The sequence below is a fragment of the Microtus ochrogaster genome, linkage group LG1 (assembly GCF_000317375.1).
Source record: "Microtus ochrogaster isolate Prairie Vole_2 linkage group LG1, MicOch1.0, whole genome shotgun sequence".
NCBI classification, from domain to species: Eukaryota; Metazoa; Chordata; class Mammalia; order Rodentia; family Cricetidae; genus Microtus; species Microtus ochrogaster.
Window position 1 is genome coordinate 47,551,895 of NC_022027.1, and position 20,684 is coordinate 47,572,578.

A 20,684-nucleotide genomic window follows, 5' to 3' on the forward strand; every position below is an offset into this window, starting at 1 on the left:
GTAAAATACTCCTGAGACATAGCAGCCCAGTATTCCAATAGAAATGCCTGCATAATCCAATGCCATCCATCTTCGACAAGTTTTCTCTGACCGATGACAGGAAAAGAGATGATAGCCCACTGAGCAAAGCATACAGACCTGCAAAAGGAAAAGCTGACTTTACGAACAAAGTGAGACAAAAACAAAATCAGAATAATTCATAAATATTCTTCAGAGAGCTGGCTAAGATGCCAGGCTTCCAACCAGGGTCACTTCAGTTTGAATTCTAGCTGTGCACCTCACTGTAGGGCAAGCTGCCTTTAAGCTTCATGAGTTCATCAGGAAAATGGGGACCACAGTCAATAAAGACTTAAAAGTTATAATTACTTTAAATATAAAACTGTAAATATACAGCAAAAAATTATATAATAAAAATGTGTTTTTTAAATACAAATACTGTTATAATACCTCCCAAGGTTACTCTGACTCATAAATAAGTTTATTTTCATACTGGTCACTAAATTAACATATATCCCTTAAAAATGATTGAAGGATACAGAATTGTATGCTGCAAAAAATATAAACCCCTCTCATTCAATCTATTCCTTAGAGGTGACTACTGCTAACATATTATATGTCCCTGTGATACATGTGTTACACCTGTGATACACGTCTACAAATGATAAATACTTTAGTCAAATGGACTTATTATAATTCTAATCTATTATGTGCTGACACATGCGTTCTGAGCTGGCTGCTCAGACACTCAGTGGACACCCAGCTGTAGCAGGCTTAATCAGCCTGCAGAGACTCGGGTGTCCATGTTCAGTAATGACACACTTAACCGCAGATTTAGTTCAGCTGCTGGTCACACTCGACTGGCCTGCGGCTCTTTGACTCTCAAGCACCACAGGTGGCTGGCCCAACAGCGTACCAGCTTGGCCGTATTCTCTGGATATCCCTGTGCTTATGTGACAGGAGCCTGGAGAGCTTCCTGGTGGATCTGCTCTCTGAGAGAGAAGAATCTCATTGTCACAGAAATGACACAGCAGGGGCCACCGTGGCTTGGAGGTACTCAGTGGACAGGCAGAGAAGAAGATGTGAGGTGGCAATGTCTATTACCAATGCGATATCACACGTGGCTTCCTGTGGAAGTGGGGTTCCAAGTGACTTTTACTTTCCTTCATAAACTTTTATCTGCTTGAATTTCGACATGAGTAACTGATAGGAATTACAGGATCAGTGATAAACTTTACCTCATTGTGGAAACAGGAGTCTGAGGAAAAAACACTATGGTATCAAAAGGAAAAGAGAATTCTGTCAACAAAGCACTGCAAGTTTTAAAAGGTAAACCTACATTTTGTATGTTCTGTTTGAAGAGGCATGTACTCTTGTAAAGAGTTCCTAGGAAGATTAAAATTTCTGACAAATTTGGTATGTTTCAGATCTAGCGGAAAGCATCCCATGCCATGCTGCACTACCAAATGGGAAAGGTAATTCCAGTGTACGCCCACTAGATCCACCACAATGGCAGGATAACAAAGTATGCCAAGGTCTGGCCCCTACCTATTTCCTGCCTTTCCTTCCTCCTCTACCACCCCAGGATCAACTGAAAAGATGAACACCTCTCAGTCCAGAGCACGCTGAGTTGTCTGTGGCTTCTGGGCCTCTACCCAGCATTTTTCCTGTTTAAATGCCTGCATTGACTTTCCGGCCCTCCCACATACATGACTTGATCTCACTGCTAAGGGCTTTCTATTCAGCCCTACACACTGCTGCTGTAGAGTCACTCCCCCCATCACAGGGCCCAGAAGTGTGACAGTGTGAACACTACACACTGCTGCTGTAGAGTCACTCCCCCCGTCACAGGGCCCAGAAGTATACAGGGCATTAAACAACTATCTGCTAAACTAAACTTGAAGTTACTAAAGAGAAAATTTGAGATGTTTCTAGTATGTTTCCTTTTAAAACCAAAGTTTTGAGCAAAATGACAAGGTTCTGAAATATAAGATGCAATAAAACACTATGCAGTTCGTTTCTGGGCTCCCCTTTCCGGCTGGGCAGAACAGGCTCAAGTGCAAAGTGCTGGTCTGTGACTGGCAGGAGGAAATGTGACAGTAGCCTTTCCTTTTTAACCTTGTTCTGTATTCTGTATTTTCTTTAATTATCAAAATGTCAGTGTACTTATGGCCTCTATTTATTTCAGCTTTAAAATGATCTGTTGAACACTTCGACTTCTGATGGTGCCCTGCCTACATGATATGCCGGTGCAGTCAATAGCTCTCAAAAGTTATGGGGTAACTGACCACTATCTGATAGGATTTAAGGCCTGACTCTGCCTGGGTGGCTAAGAACCTGGGATGAGGGAGGCCATGGACCCAGGGAGGGAAATCAAACACTACTGTTCTTCTTAAAGAGTGTAGCAATATAATTACTCCTAACAACACTGGGCTATACCCATGGATTAGTGCCTTGCTCAGCCAGCATCAGAGAAGCTTCTTCCAGAAGTAAATGGGAACAAATAGAGACCCACAACCAGACATTATACAGAGAGCGGGAGACCTTGGACCACCCAGTTCTAAATGGGATGGCACCATCAAATCCCTCTTCTCAGGGTCCAGGGAACCCTGCAGAACTAAGAGCCAGAGGGGATGGAAAGGAAGCATGCATATATGAACTCAGAGACTCTGGCAGCGTGCACAGGGCTTACACAGGCCTAAGCCAGATGGAGTCCCAGTATAGAGAAGATAAAGTAGATATGATCTCCCATCCCTAACCCAGAAGCTATCTCCTATTCACAACACTAACAAAGGAAAAATTAGTTTTCTCCAAAGGAGTCGCACTGAGTGTGTGTTTGTGTGTGTGTGTGGTGTATACTCAAGCAAAGCAAAACAAAACACTTAAAGGCCACTATCATGCCCAGCAGCAGATGCCAACACAAAATGAACTTGATGGTAATTTTTGGAGTTTTTTTTTGGCTTATAGTAAGTACTTTATTTGGGCATTTTTTACCTTAGTGGTCTTTTGCTTGTATATTATGGTTTCCGATGTTGTGTTTTTACAGGTTTTCCATGTGTGTGAGCATGTGTATGGACTTATCTTGCTTTTTTTCTCTCCCTGTTTATTTTGTTCTTTTTTGGTTTCTATGAGTATTTGACTGTTTTTTAAAGAGACAGAATGAAGGCATGAAGTTGGATGGGTGGGGAGGCTGGAAGGATCTGGGAGAAGATGAAGGAGGAGACAGGGTGATCAGAATATATTGTATGAACAAAAATCTATTTCTTGTTATTGTTGTTGTTTGAGGTTTCTCTGTGTAACCCTGCCTGTTCTGGAACTCACTCTGTAGATCTGGCTGGCCTCAAACTCACAGATATCCACCTGCCTCTGTCTCCCAAGTGCTTGTATTAAAGGTGTGTGCCACCAACACCCAGCTACAAAAGTCTATTTTCAATAAAAATAAATAAATAAAACACCTGTTTGAAAATGAGTAAATGTTAACTTTAAGGGCATTTATACAGATCCTAGCAAAAGCAAAGGGACCTAGGGAAAGTGACTCCGAAGTCTTAGAACAAAGGTCAACACCAGCGAGGTGAGACAGCCCGAGACAGGCAGGGTGGAGACAGCAAAGACAAGGCACACATATATTTTAAGCAGGACAAAGAAAGAGGCTTTCCAAACAGGTTTGAAGTAGATGTTTTAGCCAATAATATAGTACAGTGAAACTCATATCCTAGTGTTAATCTTACAGCCAAGATGTCTACAAAGATAAAAAAGCAAGGCATGGTAATACATGCCTACAATCCTGGCATCTCATGAAGAGGGAGGCCAAGGAAAGAAATTTAGTGCCAGCCTGGGCTATACCATGAGACACAGACAGACAGAGAGACAGAGAGAGAGAGAGAGAGACAGACAGAGGCAGAGAGAGACAGAGACAGAGAGAGACAGAGAGAGAGAACAGAAACAGTTTCCACTATCTTTGAAATGTTGTGGATTTCAAATATGGTGTAATAATGATGCTATGAGCAAATAAGTTATCCCATGCACCCTCTGGGGTTCTTCAAAGCGAGGGTCTGAAGCAGTCACCCGCCCAGGCAAGCCCAATAAAGTTCTCTTTACCTTGCACGGTGTTTGTGAGATGACTCACCTGGAAGCAGAAAAGACAAATGGAGCAAATTACAAAATCTTCTCGGGACGCACTTGCCGACGGCAGCACAGACGTCATGTCATATATTCCCAGGGTGAAGAAGAGGAAGAAACCCAGCAGATGACTCCAGATGTTTACCGTCTCATTGGATAAAATAAACAGACTGCAAAGTAAACAAACACGCAGCTCAGATCCGCCCAGGTTCATGGTGTCAGCATCCTCGGGTTAGGGAAAGCCCTGCCTTTCTCAGATTAGACGTCTGAGTTCGTCTGTGATGTTCTTCCATTTCCACTAATTCCAGGGCTTACAGCTTTTGATGGTCAGCTCTTAGTGTTCTTACTATTTCTTCCCTCCTATTGCATCACTTTTTGAAGCAGAGCCCTTGCTCAGATTCCTCACTTTCTGCAGAAATAAGTGTGCAGACAAATACTCTATGTAAGCTAGGAAACTGCCAGGACCAGTTACCCGAGATACTGTTCAGTGTTAGCTGGGGCGTAAATGTAAAATACCTGTGAGGCTCTCGTTAAACACACAAAACTCAATGCATCTAGGAGAAGCAAAATACACACAGATGAACCCACTGGAAAGGTCCTGAAGACAGGCAGGCAAGCCAGAGCAGTTTTGCTATGCAAGTTCTGAAACCTGTTTCTAGATGGCATGAGTTCATTCCTTTCAGGAACAATCAGGAGGTTACTTTGTGTGGGGACTCTTTGTCCTCTTAAGATGTCTTGGCCGCACAGGCCAGGAGAGAGTCTATTACCCTGACCCGGCATCAGTTTCTTCATCTATAAAGAGAAGGAGTTGTGTTAGATGTTGCTGCTTGCTTCCAGCGCTCTCAATTTTGGGAAACGGCTCTGCATTGTTACCACAAGATGACAGACACCATAACTGGAGATTTAAACACACCTGCCACGTCTCTAGCAAAATTGCTGCTTTTGTTAAACAAAAGCCTTGACTGTTAATCAGATTTGGGGGGAATAAGATTTAATTATTCTTACATTTCATGTCTGTGGTGTTTTGCCTGTATGTATGTCTGTGTACCACCTGTGTGCCTGGTGCCTAAAGAGGCTAGACGGCATCAGATCCCCTGGAACTGGAATTACAGACGGTTGTGAGCTGCCACGTGGGTGCTGGAAATCCAAGGCAAGTCCTCTTGGAGGGCAGCCAAAGCTCTTAAGCCCCGAGCCATCTCCTCAGGTCCTGAATCAGAAATTCTTAATAGCTGGCCACTTGTAACAGTCCCCATGGTTCCCACAGCCTTATTTTTATGAGGACAAAACACAAGGAAGTCTCAAATGATCAAGAATAAAATATACCTTGTATCTGGAAACACAGACTTGATCTTGCTTATCATCAAACACAAAGACTATCTGTAACTGGGGGAGGAACTAAAAGAATGTTCTAGAAGCGTCTAATTACAGGACTGTTTTGGCAATCAACACTACGTCCTGCCTATTGCCTCAGAAGTTTTCATTTTATGAAACCCAGTATAACCTGATTAACTAAGCACACTCTAAGGGCGTCCCATCCCGGAAGAGACTGCAGATAGAACGGATGGACACACAGGACCTCTCTTCATATGTACAGTCTGCCCTGGAGACTGTTGAAGGGTGAAAGAAGGGAGGGCAAAGACCCAACCTGGGTACGATTATATTACGATAAAAATATCCCCAATAAAGGATAAGTCATTGTTGTCAGAAAAGCTAGGCACCCGCAAATTCTGTTCATCTTTAAAATCAACGGTAACTCTTGCTCAAATTTCTGCAGCTGCTAACAGGAGTCGGGCTGCTTAACTTGTGTCTGATTCAACAACTCAAGAGCTAATGTTGTGCAGCCTGGAGATTTGGACTCAAGCCATCGGAATGCAGAGGACCACCGCTCTGGGAACAGAACATTGACAGCAGTTCACTGCTGGCCTGCCCTCCGAGATCTTCAGGGCAAGGTGCACCTCTGACTTCTTATGCAATTATGTTCACAGGGCACTGGGGAATGAAGCAGTAATTAAAACTCGAATTGTGACATCTACTTGGTCATTTCTTCAGTACTACTTTCAAGGTAACAAAAATGGGGAAAGGTAAACAAAATGGGGAAAGACCACGTGGGAAAGGTCAACGATCAGACAAGTGGTTGCTGCTTGAGCCATTCAACAACCCACACTCTGGACACAGAGTCTGCCACTCCAGTGACCTGGAGTGTTCTATTGCACTTCTGCTAGTGTGCTGACTTTAGTACACACAGTCAGTTCTGACAGAAGACTACTCTGCAAACTAAGGGCACGTGTTTTGATTTGCTTGTTTTGTTTTTAAAGAGGCTTTTGGGACTCAGGTTTTAAAGACCTAAAGCGACAAATCCATCCTGTACAGAGGCTTCCAAGGTGTTCTGCTGGAGGTTGGCCGGCCCCTTTCAGCTTTCTTTGCTACAGGGCTTTTCCTACACAGCATTTTCCACAATGACTATTATGTAATTGTGTAATTATCTCTTTAGTGTCTGCCACTCATGTTAGACCATAGTAGCTTCATGGGAACAAGGGCCATGCCTGCCTTCTGCAGGATCTGGTAGAGTGCCTACCACCTCACAAAGGCTTCATGTACATTTGCTAGATGGTTGAAAAATCAAGGCTTCCCACATACACACTCACAGCATGCTATTATATGGGCATTCAACTGGCCAACACGTCTGAATTCCCACAGTGCTGGTCTAGAAACAAAGCTTCAGGTATACACAAAGCAAGTAAGGTTCGGCCATTGTCAGCGGGGTATCCAACCCGTATCCCCAGAGAGCATCGAAAGGAATAAAGGATGTAAAAGCGCTTTGTAAAAAGCAAAGGGCTATTGGGGAAGGCAACGATGACCATTGATGGTATCATCTCGTGGATCAAGGACCTCCGGAGAAGAGCTGGGGCAGCAGAAATATTAAGGACCCGGAGGTGAGGAAATGATGCGCACAGGGGAAAGCGGAGGAAGGCGGGGAGACCAGACAAAAAGCGTGAGAGAAGATGCGCCGCGCGGAGCAGCCGCTGTACCTTTTGATACACAGCCTGGAAGGCAGGTAGGCCCGGTAGCCGTCGGTGATGTACGGGTTATCTTTGAGGGACACCGGGATCTGTTCGTAGGTGTAGAGGCGAATGCCGCGGGGCACCAGGACCGGCCAGTACTGGTAGCTGCCCAGCTCGATGTAGTGCGCGCTCTTCAGCAGCTTCTGATGCATGATTCCCAGGCCTTGTTCCGACCCCGCCTCCCCGGGGAGGGGGCTTCGCCGCTGGCGCCCCCGCCCCGGAGCCGCCGACGCTGGGCCAGGTGCTCTGACCCGCCGCTGCCCAGACCCAGCCCCGCTACACAGCACCGCCGCCTCAGCTTTGGCCCACCGCCCGCGTCGCAGCCCGCTCTGACGTCAGCGCGCCGTGCGGCCCGCCCTTCCCATATCGGGGCTCTATGGCCCCGCCCCTCTCCCCGCCCCTCGTCCTGCCTCGACCAGGAGGATCCGCCCATGGCCCCGCCCCTTGGAGCCGCCCTCCTTCCAGGCTTGCCCCTACCCCAACCTTCTACCCGGCCCGCCCCAGCCCCGCCCTCCTAACCAGTCCGCCCTAGCCCCGCCTTCCTAGTTCCGGTCAGCCTCTAATTCTGCCCTCCTAGCCGGCCCGCCCCAGCCCCGCCCTCCTAGCCGGCCCGCCCCAGCTCCGCCCTCCTAACCGGTCCGCCCAGTCCCGCCCTCGTAGCTAGCTGGTCCTCCTCCCCTACCCCCAACCTTTTACCCGGCCGGCCCCAGTCCCGCCCTTCTAGCTAGCTGGTCTTCTCCTACTCCCAACTTTCTACCCGGTCAGTTTCTAATCCCGCCCTCCTAGCCGGCTCGCCCACTAACCCTGCCCTCTTAGCCCAGTGGGGCCCTAGTCCTCCCCTTTTCTCAATCTCATCTCTAGTCCCTCTTATCTCCTCTCACCCAACCCCCACTTTTTCCAATCTTCTTACTGTCCAGCCTTTAGTCCCAACCTTTTGGTTGTCCTGCCCCAAACCCCAACCCTCTTCCGGACCCGCCCCTAGCCCCAACCTACCTGGCTTGTCCCTTGCCAGGCCTGCTCTGCTCCCCTTAGCTGCAGGAAAAAGTTAAAAGTGTGGGCGGATCCAAGTGGGTCTCCTTTGCTGTTTTCCATCAGAAATAATAGTTACTACATTTTGAATATCAAGAAAAGAGAAAGGAAACTAATTTGAGCTAACTTATTGCTGGATGGTGTATGTTTGGAGAGATGCATACGGAAAATTTTTTTTTGACAACTAGGTATTGTTTTATTATATTTGTATATTAACTTTATTAACAATTTAAGGTCTTATTTAGAACAAGATACATTTCAACAATTTGTATAAATATCTACCCATATACACAGACACTGGTACAATCATAAGCAGAGGAATTATTTTATAATGGCAAGGTTAAACTTGCCTTTAAAGTACTCAAGAGGTAAGAAATTTGATCAGGTCTTCAGGGTCAGTCACTACTGAGTGAGAGTCACCTATGGTAATTATCCTCCGAGTGAGAAGACCTCAAGAGCTTAAATACATATGTTAAAAGACCATAAATATTTTATTGGTGAAATAGTTCATCCATGGGGAAAGAGACTGAGTCTTGATATCACCAATCATGAAATCCAAAAATAATTGGATTTTAGTCCATACTGTCTAAGTCTAATTTCTTTCTTTTGTGGAATAACCAGGATACCTTTAAGATTGAAAATAATTTTTTTCACACAACATATTCTGATCACAGTTTCCCCTGCCCCATCTCATCCTCCCAAATCATCCTCCACTTCCTCATTCTTTGAAATCCATGCCTTCTTCTTTTCAGTGAGCTCTAAACCACAGTCAGCTCTTAAGGGTGCTTGGAAAGACAGAAAACCTGATGATCAGGATACAGAAACTAATATTGACTATGTTGACCCACAAAGTAAAAGCTCAACAGGTTCAAATCTTGTACACTATGCTGGTTTGTTTGTCAGGGGCTATAGTAGACTGAACTGGAAGCAAATGGACAAGACATTCCCAGTGTCTACAATCACAGCTGTATACCAAGGATATGGGTGGATGCGATGCAATGGAAATGAGAAAGTCTACTTAATTGAATAACAAAGTTAGAATGTATCAAAGCCCTGTGGGGGCGCAGCTGCAGCGGTGCTGAGAAAGTTACAGCTTCGCTTCTGGCAACAGCGCTGAGGCAGATGCCAGTCCATAGCAAGAGGACAGACCATGAAGGACATTTGGATGTGTACTTTTAGCTCACTGTTTGAAACCATGAGAGAAAAATAATACACCACCTTTTCAGGCATTGCTAGAGTTCTTTGCTAATAACCTGTATTTAAAAAAAAAAGATCTACAGGATAAAAGCATAAACAAAGTATGAGGTAACACCCGTCGAAACAGCGACCCAGTGAGCTGTGGAAACGTGCTTCTATGCTAAGTCTGATGGGATGGGTGAGGGATTGAGAGAAATAGGATTGGACAAGAAGACCAGGATCTGACAGGGACAAACTGAAGTAGGAAGACAGAAAATCCAAGAGTCATGGGGAAGACTTCTGGAATGAGGGCCTTTTGACCTGCTTTCAAGTGTGTAGGTTAAAAAAAAACAATCATTTACTACCACACTTCCCACAGGAAAGTGGAGGAATGTGAAAGAGTCCTTCTAGGTTTGAGGACTAGTTTAGAGAGAGGGATTCTCAGATCACCCTTCTCATTGGGTGGAAGTTTTATTCTCTGTGATCCAAGTGGAAACTGGAGAGAGAAAAAGGAGGGCAGGACAGACCTTGCTTCTGGGACCTTCTCAAAGTACTGCATGTCACGGCGCCATACTTGGGGGTATTATGTTTGAAGTCCCAAGAGCATACGATGGTCATTCTCATGTATTACTAATTATTAGAATGTTAGTGATATTAACTAATATTTGAAAGATGTTATGGGTTAGTGTTAAAATCTAGTGCTTGGAAGCTGTCTTACCTGAGTTCCAAGTCCTACTCAGCTTATGAATTCCGTGTAAATTATCTAAATTCCTTGTGCCTCGATTTTCTTCTTGCTAAACATGAATAACAATAGCACTTTGTGTGGTAAGGTGAATGTATGAACTCACGTGACATCGTGGCAAAAGTGCCAGGCATAACAAGCAACAAATGTTAGCAACATGAAGAGCTCAAGGAAAAATCAACAGATAAAAGTGAACCAAAGTTCTCAGAAAACAGCCACACTCCCGTTAAAGGTTCTACAAGGTTGGGAGTCAGGGGAGATAGCTCCATAGCACCTTTCTTCAATCCCCAGAACCACCACCACGCCCCCTCCTTTTTAAAAAATGGCTGTGCTGATGTGCACTTCTTACCTAGTGCTGGAGTGGTGGAGATGAACGGAAGCCCCGGGGCTCCCTGCCTCCCAGGCAGCCTAGCCCTCTTCATGAGTTTTACTCCAATGAAAGAACTTTTTCTCAAAAAATAAAACAAATGAAAAAAGAAGGGAGGGAGGGAAGGAGGGAGGGAAGAAGGGAAGGAGGGAGGGAAGAAGGGAGGGAGGTAGGAAGTGCCTGAGGAATGAAATTCCAAGGTTGTTCTCCTGCCTCCATGGAGACTGTGTACCAGCATGCACACTTGCACCCCTTTTCCCCCACAAAGATTCTGTAAGACAGATGGACTGATGGAGAGTTGGAATGCTAGGAGAGCTAAATTATCTTGAATATCTTTTGCTTTCTTATTAGTTCTTCATTCTTACACCCATATCTGACCTCACATTCTTGCAACTGTGATGTGCAACCCTTTGGAATGTGTTCACAGCAGACCACTGACTTCTATCAACTCCAATGCCAAATATGTCACCGAGAAGTACCTGTGACTCTGTAGCGGGGTCTCTCTGCTTTGCTGGGAGCTGCCTAACTGATATTTCAACTGATGTGTTTGAAAAAAAAAATGCCTGGATTTATGTGTTTATTTTGTCCTGTAACTACAGAATATCATGAAACTGTTTCCATGTTTGAGCATGTTATATGTGCCAGCCTAAATCTGCATTCCTGGGTCATGGTCACTTATATTTCTTTCAAGAATTAGCAATCTCTTTTGCCCTTTGAAGTGAGAGTTCTACTTTGCATCAACATAAGAATGGAAACAATGTTCTAAATGGATTTAAATAGCATTTAAACAACTAACGTAAGTGATCATAGGTTCTCCTCAAAGATCCGTGACCTCCCTAGCCTTGAGTAGTTGGCTTGAGTTCTAGTACCAGGCACAATTTCTGTAGTTGGAAGTTTCTGTTCCACCAGCAGCTCCCAAATAAGCACACTGAGGCTTATATTAATTACAAATGCTCGGACAATAGCTCAGGATCTTACTAGCTAACGCATACATTTTAAGTTAACCCACATTTTCTTTTATTGAAAATGGATTTTTTTCATACAATAAATTCTGATTACGGTTCCCTCACTCCTCCCAGATCCTTCCCACTTCCCTTCACATCCAAATTCACACTTTCTTTCTTTTTGTTATTATAAAACAAAACAGAACAGGCATCTGGTACCCAGTCTGGAGCAGACCCGTGCAGACCTATGCGGACCTTTGCAGACTGTGCATGCTGCCACAGTCTCTGGGAGTTCATGTGTGTGTGTTGATGGTGCTGTGTTCAAAAGGCCTTGTTTCTTTGTGTCCTCTGTTCCCACTGGCTCTTACAGTCTTTTCCACAGAGTCACCTCAGGCCTGAGGTGGGGATTTCATGGAGACATCCCATCCCATTTAGGACTGGGTGTGACAAGCTTTCTCACTCTCTGCACATTGTTCACTCTCTGTATTTGTTACCATCTACTGCGGTAGGAAGTGTCTCTGATGGTGGCTGGGCAAAACACTGATCTCTGTGTGTAGCAGAATGCCATCAGGAGTCATTTGATTGCTAAATTCTTTTAGTAGGTCTTTCATTTGACTTTCCTGTAGATCTCTGACCTCTAGTTTCAGGTTTCTGACCCTTGAGTGTAGTTAAAAGTTTCTGTCCTGCCCAATCCCTCAGCTGTTCAGTGCCAAAGAAACACACAGAGGCTTATATTAATTATAAACTATTTGGCCTTTTAGCTCAGGCTTATTGTTAACTAGCTCTTATAACTTAAATTAACCCATAATTCTTGTCTATCTTTAGCCATATGACTTGGTACCTTTTCTCAGTAACACATTCTCATCTTGCTTCCTCTGCATCTGGCTGGTGACTGATTCTCTCTCTGCCTTTCCTCTTTTCAAAATTCTCTTAGTCTGTTCACCCCAACTACACTTCTTATCTGGCTGCTGGCCAATCAGCATTTTATTAAACTAATACTGGTTACTACCACAAGTGTGCTTGTTTTGCATTAGCATATCTTCCATGAAACCATGGTTGTGGATCGAAGCAGGGTTGTTGTCTGCATTTCTCCTTTGATAGCATGCAGAGTTCCCTCCAGCACCATGGTGAATGATCTTTTTGATGTATTCCTGTATTCAATCCACATAAACTTACTGAGATTACTTGCATCCAGGTTCATGAGGGAAACTGGTCTGGAATTCTCTGTCTTTGTTGGCTCTTTGTATGGTTTGGGTATCAAGGTAACCGTGGCTCCACAAAAAGAATTGGGCAATGTTACTTCTGTTTCTATTTTGTGGAATAATTTGAGGAGAATTGTCAATCATTCTTCTTTGAAAGTCTGGTAGAATTCTGCACTAAAACTTTCTGGTCCTGGACTTTTTTTGTTTGGTAGACTAAATTGCAGCTTCTGTTTCACTAGGGGTCTCTTTAAATGATCTGATCTTGATTTCACTTAGGTTGGTGGTATGTATTGAGAAATCACCCATGACCTTTAGATTTTCCAATGTGGAGGGATACAGGGTTTTACAGTATATCCTTATGATTCTCTTTCTGGATTTCCTTGGCATCTGTTGGTTTGTTCCCGCTCTTCAATGCTAACTTTGTTAATTTGGATTTTCTCTCTCTACCTTTTAAGGTCTTGGCTAGTTTTATGTCAACTTGACACAAGTTAAGAGTCATCAGCGAGGAAGGAACCTCCACTGAGAAAATGCCTTCATAAAATTCAGCTGTAGGCAAGACTGCAGAGCATTTTCTTAATTAGTGATTGATGGGGGAGGGCCCAGCTCATGGTGGGTGGTGCTATCCCTGGACTGGTTGACTTGGGAAAAAAGGCCAACTAACATGTAAAGGAAGACCTATTGGAATGGCACCTGGCTTTTCAATGGAAATTCTAAAAGCCAGAAGAACCTGGATAGATGTTCTATAGATTCTAAGAAACCACAGACGCCAACCCTAACTATTATACTCAGCAAAACTTTCAACCTCAATAGATGAAAAAGGAAAGACATTCCACGATAAAAAAAGAAGCAAAAACAAACAAACAAACCCAAATTCAAGCAGTATCTATTTACAAATCCAGCGCCATAGAGGGTCTAGGAAAACGTCAACCTGAAGAAATTAACCACACTCCCCAAAAAAACAAAGAATAAATGATCCCAGGCCAGCAAATTAAAAGAGGGAAGAGAAAACCTCACACGTAAACAAGAAAATAACAGGAACCTACAAACAGTGCTCATTGATAACTCTCAACCTCTGTGGTCTCAATTCAACAATGAAAAATAAAAAATCCAGCTAATCAAGCCATGTGCAGCAAGCCAGTAAGCAGCACCCCTCCATGGCCTCTATATCATCTCTTGCCTCCAGGTTCCTGCCCTGTTTGAGTTTCTGTCCTGGCTTCCTTCAATAACGGACTATGATGTGGAAGTATAAACCAGATAAACCCTCTCCTCCCCAGTTTGCATTCAAGAATGGTGTTTCATCACAGCAATAGAAGCAGTAAGACAGGTAATTTGGCTAAAAGTTTCTCCATCCTACTGGTTTTTCTCAAAGAACTAACTCTTAGTTTCATTGATTCTTTTATGGTTTTGTTTGTTTGTTTTTATTTAATTGATTTCAGCCCTGAGTTTGATTATTTCTTGCTATCTACTCTTTTTGGTGTGATTTTTTCTTTTTGTTCTAGAGTGTCCAGGTGTCTTGTTAGTAACTAATTTGTGACCTCTCAAAAAAATTTAAATGTAAGCACTTAGTGCTATGAACTGCCTCTTGGACCTACCTTCATTGTGGCCCATTAGTTTGGGTATGTTATGTTTTCATTTTCTTTCAATTCTGTAAAATTTCTAATTTCTTTCTTGGAACATATTTCATTCAGTAGTGGATTGTTCAATTTTCATGAGTTTGTAACCTTTCTCTTGTTGTTCATATCCAGCTTTAATATGTGGTAGTTTGGCAAGATACAGGGAGTTATTTCAATTTTCTTGTATCTGTTTATATTTGATTTGTATCCGAGTATGTGATCACTTTTGGAGAAAGTTGCATGAGGTGGTGAGAAGAAGGCATATTCTTTGGTGTTTAAGTGGAATGATCTGTAAATATCTGTTAGGTCTATTTGGTTTATGACATTAGTATGCTCCTGCATTTCTCTGTTTAGTTTTTGTCTGGATGACCCTTATACGGCATGAATGGGGTATTGAAGTCACCCACTATCATCATGCTGTGAGGGTTAATATGTGATTTTAGATGTAGTAGTGTTTCTTTTATGAACACAGGTGCCCTGTGTTTGGTGTATAGATGTTTAGAATTGCAATGTCCTCTTGATGGCTTTTTCCTTTGATGAATATGTAGTGACCTTTCCTTTCTCATCTAATTAGTTTTGGTTTAAAGCCAGATATTAAGGTGGATACACCAGCTTAATTATTGGGCCCATTTGCATTTTCTATCCTTTTACTTGGACACAATGTCTATTTTTGATGTTAAGGTGTATTTCTTGGATACAGCAGAAGGATGGATTCTATTTTTTTGTATCCAATCTGTTAGTCTCTGTCTTTTCATTGTTGAATTGAGACCACTGAGGTTGAGAATTATCAATGAGCAGGGTTTGTGGATTTCTGTTATTTTTTTGTTTACATGTGGGGCTTTTTCCTCCCTCGTTTGATTTGCTGGCCTGGGATTATTTATTCTTTATGTTTTCTTGGGTGTGGTTAATTTCTTCAGGTTGAAGTTTTCCTAGTGCCCTCTATGGGGCTGGATTTGTAAATAAATACTGTAGGAGGCGTAATAACCAGGCTAGCTTAATATGAAACAGCAAATTTTAATGAAGGAATAGCTTATAACACCAGGGATCCAGGGATGAGCAGGAGATACAAAAAAGAGAGACTGGTGGGGCTCACGCCGCCAGATTTCTATAAAAACATTAGCCTGAGGCGAACACGCCCCCCATTGGGCAGAGTTTCCCCTACAAAATACTGTTTGAATTTGTTTTTTTTTTTTTTTAACTGTGGAATGTCTTTCCTTTTTCATCTATTGTGGTTGAAAGTTTTGCTGAGTATAATAGTTGGGGTTGGTGTCTGTGGTTTCTTAGAATCTATAGAACATCTGTCTAGGTTCTTCTGGCTTTTAGAATCTCCATTGAAAAGCCAGGTGCTATTTTAATAGGTCTTTCTTTACATGTTAGTTGATTCTTTTCCTTTGTAGCTTTAATATTCTTTCTTTGTTGTGTATGCTTAGTGTTTTGATTGTTGTGTTTTGGGGAATTTCTTTTCTGGTTCTGCAGCACGTATCCTAGTTGTTCTTAATAATAAAAACTTGGAGTCAGATATTAGGGGGTGAAAGCCGAGGGATCAAAGAAGCAGAGAGGCAGACACTAGAGAGTTCTTACTTCTACCAATGCTCAAACCCAAGGGGGGTGATCCTGTCTCTACAAATCCTCAGACCGCATGCTCAGATCGAATCCTCAGACTGCATCTGAGCTCCTGTCTCCTTCCACCTCATATTCCTCTCTCTACCCAAATGTCCCTGTCCTGTTTCCACCTTCCTGGTGTTGGGATTAAAAGCATGTACTCCTAAATGCTGGGATTAAAGTGTGAGCCACCACCACCTGGATCTCTTTCTTTTTGAGACTGGATCGATCTAGTGTAGCCAAAGGTGACCTTGACCTAAGGAGATCTGTCTGCCCTTGTCTCCCAAGTGCTGAGATTAAAGGTGTGTGCCACCACTGCCTGGCCTCTATGGCTAATTAGTGATTTAGCTCTGCACTCTGATCATCAGGCAAGCTTTATTTGTTAGATCAGAAACAAAATATCACTATACAGTTCAGTCCATTTGGTGTTCAGTATGCTTCTTACACCTTGTTAGTCACTTCCTTCGTTAGGTTTTCTTCTATGATTTTGTTGAAAATATTTTCTGTTTCTTTTCCTTCCTCTTTTCCTATTATCCATGAATTTGCTCTTTTTTATAGCGTCCTAGATTTCTTTCTTTTTTTTTTTTTAACATTTTCTTTGACCAAGGCATCCATTTCTTCTATCTTGTCTTCAATGTCTGAGATTCTCTCTTCCATTTCTTATATTCTGTTGGTGAGACTTGCCTCTGAGGTTCCTGATTAAGTTTCTAAATTTTTCTTTTCCAGTTTTACCTCAGTTTGGATTTTCTTTATTGATTCCATTTCACCTTCATGTCTTATATTGCTTTCTTAATTTCATTCCACTGTTTCTGTTTTCATAGATTTCATTAATAAATTTATTTATATCTTATTTAATGTGCTATATCTTATTTACAATAACTATTTTGAAGTTTTTATCTTGTGTTGCAACTAAATCACATTTCTCAGGGTCTACTGGGCTCTCCTAGCGACATATTATCTTGGATGTTATTTTTTTTTTTTTTTTTTTTTTTTTTTTTTTGTTTTTCGAGACAGGGTTTCTCTGTGGTTTTGGAGCCTGTCCTGGAACTAGCTCTTGTAGACCAGGCTGGTCTCGAACTCACAGAGATCCACCTGCCTCTGCCTCCCGAGTGCTGGGATTAAAGGCGTGCGCCACCACCGCCTGGCTATCTTGGATGTTATTGATTGTGTTTTACACTGGCATCTAGGCATCTGGGTCTGGGATAATTATAATTCTGGATGTTGATACCAGGTCTTGTCTTCATCTAGTGGTTTCTGTTGCCTTTTCTGGATCTTAAGAAAATGTGGTGGCTATGGGTTTCCTGGTAGGGCATGTTTCTGAGACTCTGCTGTTTGGGACTGGGGGGTCCTTGAAAGACTGTATTTCTAGCTATTGAGATCTGAACCGAACGAATGGGGATGTGTTAGAAAGGGGAGGCTGTCAGATGGTTCACTGGAGGGAGAAAAGCTGGTTTTGAAATAAGTATCTCTGTAGTCACCTGAGAATGGAGGCAGAGAGGAAGGAGCGGCCCCAGCAGGTGATCATGTGATCTGTTGAGGGAGGCCACTTGGTCGTTCCCAGCTGCTCAGACCACGAAATCATCACACAGAAACTATATTATTTAAACCACTGCTTGGCCAATCACTTAAGCGCATTGCTAGCTAGCTCTTATATCTTTGGTTAATCCATTTCTCTTATTTTATATTTTACCATGAGGCCTTTGGCCTACCGGCGAGGTTACATCTGGCAACTCGTGTCTTTCCCCTCTGGTGTCTCTCCTATGAAGAACTTCCCACACCAATGGTCTGCTATAGGTTTGAGTAATTAAATTTGGAGGACATGAGGGGAACATGAAGATTGCCCACTTGGTTCCCTGGCCGGTGTGGTCAGTGGGTTTCCAGATGTTGGTGACTGAAAGAAAGGGATGGGATCCAAAAAGGTTTTTTTAATTTATGAAATCCCATTTATTTCTTAAGCAATTGAGGTCCTAGACAGAAAGTCCTTTCTTTTTCCTATGCCTATGTCTTGAAATGTATGCTTTCATTTTTTCTCTTGTTTCTGAGTTTCAGGTCTTATGTTATGGTTCTTTGGCCATTTTGGTGCTGAGTTTTGTGCAGGATGAGTGATAACGGGGCTGAAAGATAAGGGCTTTGTTTCATTCTTCTACATAGAGATACCTCATTTTTCCAGCACCCTTTGTTGAAGATGCTGTTTGGCTCCCATGTGTATTTTTGGTGCCTGTCAAATATCAAGTGTCTATAGTTGTATGGACTTGAATTTGGATCCTCTGTTCTAGTCTGTTGGTCTGTATGTCTAATTTTGTTCCAGTACTATGTTGCTTTCATTACTATGTCTCTGTAGGATAACCCGAAATCAGCAATGGTGATGCTTCCAGCAGAATTCCTTTTACTGAGTATTACTTTGGCTATCCATGGCTTTTTGTGCTTTCATGGTGAATTTTATGATTCTTTTTCTATTTCTGTGAATAATATAACTCACTGTATATTTGATTTGGTCTGCATTGAATCTGTAGCTTGCTTTCAGCAGGATGGCCAATTTCTCACGTTTTTTCCAATCCATGAGCATGGGAGGTCTTATCATCTTCCAGGCAGCAGTTTTCAACCTGTGGGTTGTGACTCCTTTAGGGGTTGAACAAACTCTTCACAGAAGTTGCCTAAGAAAGACCATTAGAAATATAAGATATTTACATTACAATCCATAACAATAGCAAAATTACAGTTGTGAAGTAGCAACTAAAATAATTTTATGATTGTGTAGGCAGGGTTTTCCATTAGGACAACTGGCTCCCCAATAAATAACATGGAGACTTATTATTAATTATAAATGCCCAGCTGATACCCTAGGCTTGTTATTAACTACATTTTCAACTTAAATTAATCCATATTTATTGAATCACATGCTGCCACATGGCTCATGGCTTGCTTCCTCATCTTTTACATGACCTCTTTCCTCTGCATCTGGCTGGGAACTTTGTCCTTCTTCCCAGCATTCTCTCAGTCTGGCTCTCCAGCTTAACCTCTTCCTGTCTAGCCAGTGGTCAGTTAGCTCTTTATTAAATCACTGAATGTAACACATCTTCACAGGGTATAAAAGAAGTATTCCGCAGCATGATTGGTGTCACCATAACATGAGGAACCATATGAAAGGTTCAGAACCACTGTTCTAGAGTCTTCTACAATTTATTTCTTCCAATTTTGTAGTATTTATTATAGAAGCATTTCATATCTTTGGTTAGGTCTATCCCAAGTTATTTCTTTAGACTATTTTAAGTGGGAGTCCTCCACCCCTCAAATTTATTCTTTCCACTTTACTAATCATTTCTAGACAGAAGTTTCTGTTGCGCCAGTCCCACAGAGCCATTCACTCCCAAAGAAACACACAGAGGCTTATATTAATTATACATAGTTTGGCCTATTAGGATTATTATTAACAAACTCTTACAACTTAAATTAGCCCGTAATTCTTGTCTGTGTTTAATCACGTGGCTTGATACCTTTTCTCAGTGGGCATTCTCATCTTGCTTCTCCTGCATCTTTGTGGTAACTCCATCTCTGCCTTTCCTCTTCCCAGAATTCTCTCGGTCTGGTTGCCCCATCTATACTTCCTGACTAGCTACTGGCCAATCTGTGTTTTATCAAAACCAATACAAGTGACAAACTTTTACAGTGTACAAAAACATTATCCTACAACATTTCCACTTTTTTCTTTTCAAAACAAGAACTTTGAATCTAATCTCCTTTGCTTAGCTTTTTTTCATGACCATTATCCATAACAACTTGTCCAACACTCTAAACAAAGACAGACATCCATAATCCAATTTCTGGGGATGTGGGTGTAGTTTTCTAGGTTACTTCCTGCTGACTGTGGGTACTGATAATCTTATGGAGACCCAAAGAAAATTCGAGATTATGGCCAAGACCTGATTGGAGCATTCTGTGAGGATCGATCATCTCAGCCAGTAGCCTTGAAGCTGTTCTGAATGCAGAACTCAGAAGAAAGTGCAACAGAGGTGTTCTGAAACATTGGATCATCTGGGTCCTTTGTTCCCACTGAAGATTTTTCAGGGGGTTTTCCTCAATCAAACCTTATTTTTCTTAACCAAGAATGAATCCACAGCCTCTCATTTCTTGTGGAAGTAAAAAAGTAAAACCTATTTTCCAAAGTTGCATTTAAGTTGACTGGGGAACTAGTGTGTAATTTTTGTTTTTATTGGGTTTTAATTTTGGGATCAGTGTAACCCTAGCTTTGTGAAAATAATTGGTGAGTTCCATCCTTTTCTATTTGTGAAAAACTTGAGAAGCATAGGTGTTAACTCTTCTTTCAAGGAAAAATTCACCAGTTGGGTTAACTTTAAATTATAGCTTCCATCTGCTGTTTATTATAAATCTGTTTAAGTTGTTTCTCTAATCTTGGTTTAACTTTGATAGATCGCATGAGCTTAAAATCTATTCAGTTATCTAAACCTTTCCAGTTCATTGAAATATCTGTTTTATTTTTTTTTAATATGACATGATTTCTGAATATCACTGGTATCTGTTTTCATGGCTATCTCTTGTCTTGAGTCTCTCTCTTTCTTTTGGTTAGTTTCACTAAGTGTTTCTCTATTTTATACCCCACCCACCCCTTGGTTTGTTGAAACTGGGTCTTGTAGGCTGAGCCTGCACATTGGCTTCCAGGCTGCCCAGATCCAAATAATCATGTAGAAACTATATTAATTACAACACTGTTTGACCAATGGCTCAGGCATATTTCTAACTAGCTCTTGCTTCTTGAATTAACCCGTTTCTTTTAATCTGTGTATCACTACGAGGCTGTGGTTTACTGGTAAGG

The 20,684-nt window shown here is 42.2% G+C and overlaps 1 protein-coding gene across 1 annotated transcript in view; it reads right to left on the minus strand.

Moving 5' to 3' along the window:
- Positions 1-7,492, minus strand: part of Paqr3 (progestin and adipoQ receptor family member 3) — a 19,270-nt gene extending 11,778 nt beyond the window's left edge. Inside the window, 3 exon segments of the mRNA XM_026785043.1 lie at positions 2-138; positions 4,124-4,286; positions 7,146-7,492. Coding sequence (XP_026640844.1) covers positions 2-138; positions 4,124-4,286; positions 7,146-7,330 — 485 coding nt within the window. The 5' untranslated portion in view covers positions 7,331-7,492.
- Between the last annotated feature and the right edge of the window lie 13,192 nt (positions 7,493-20,684).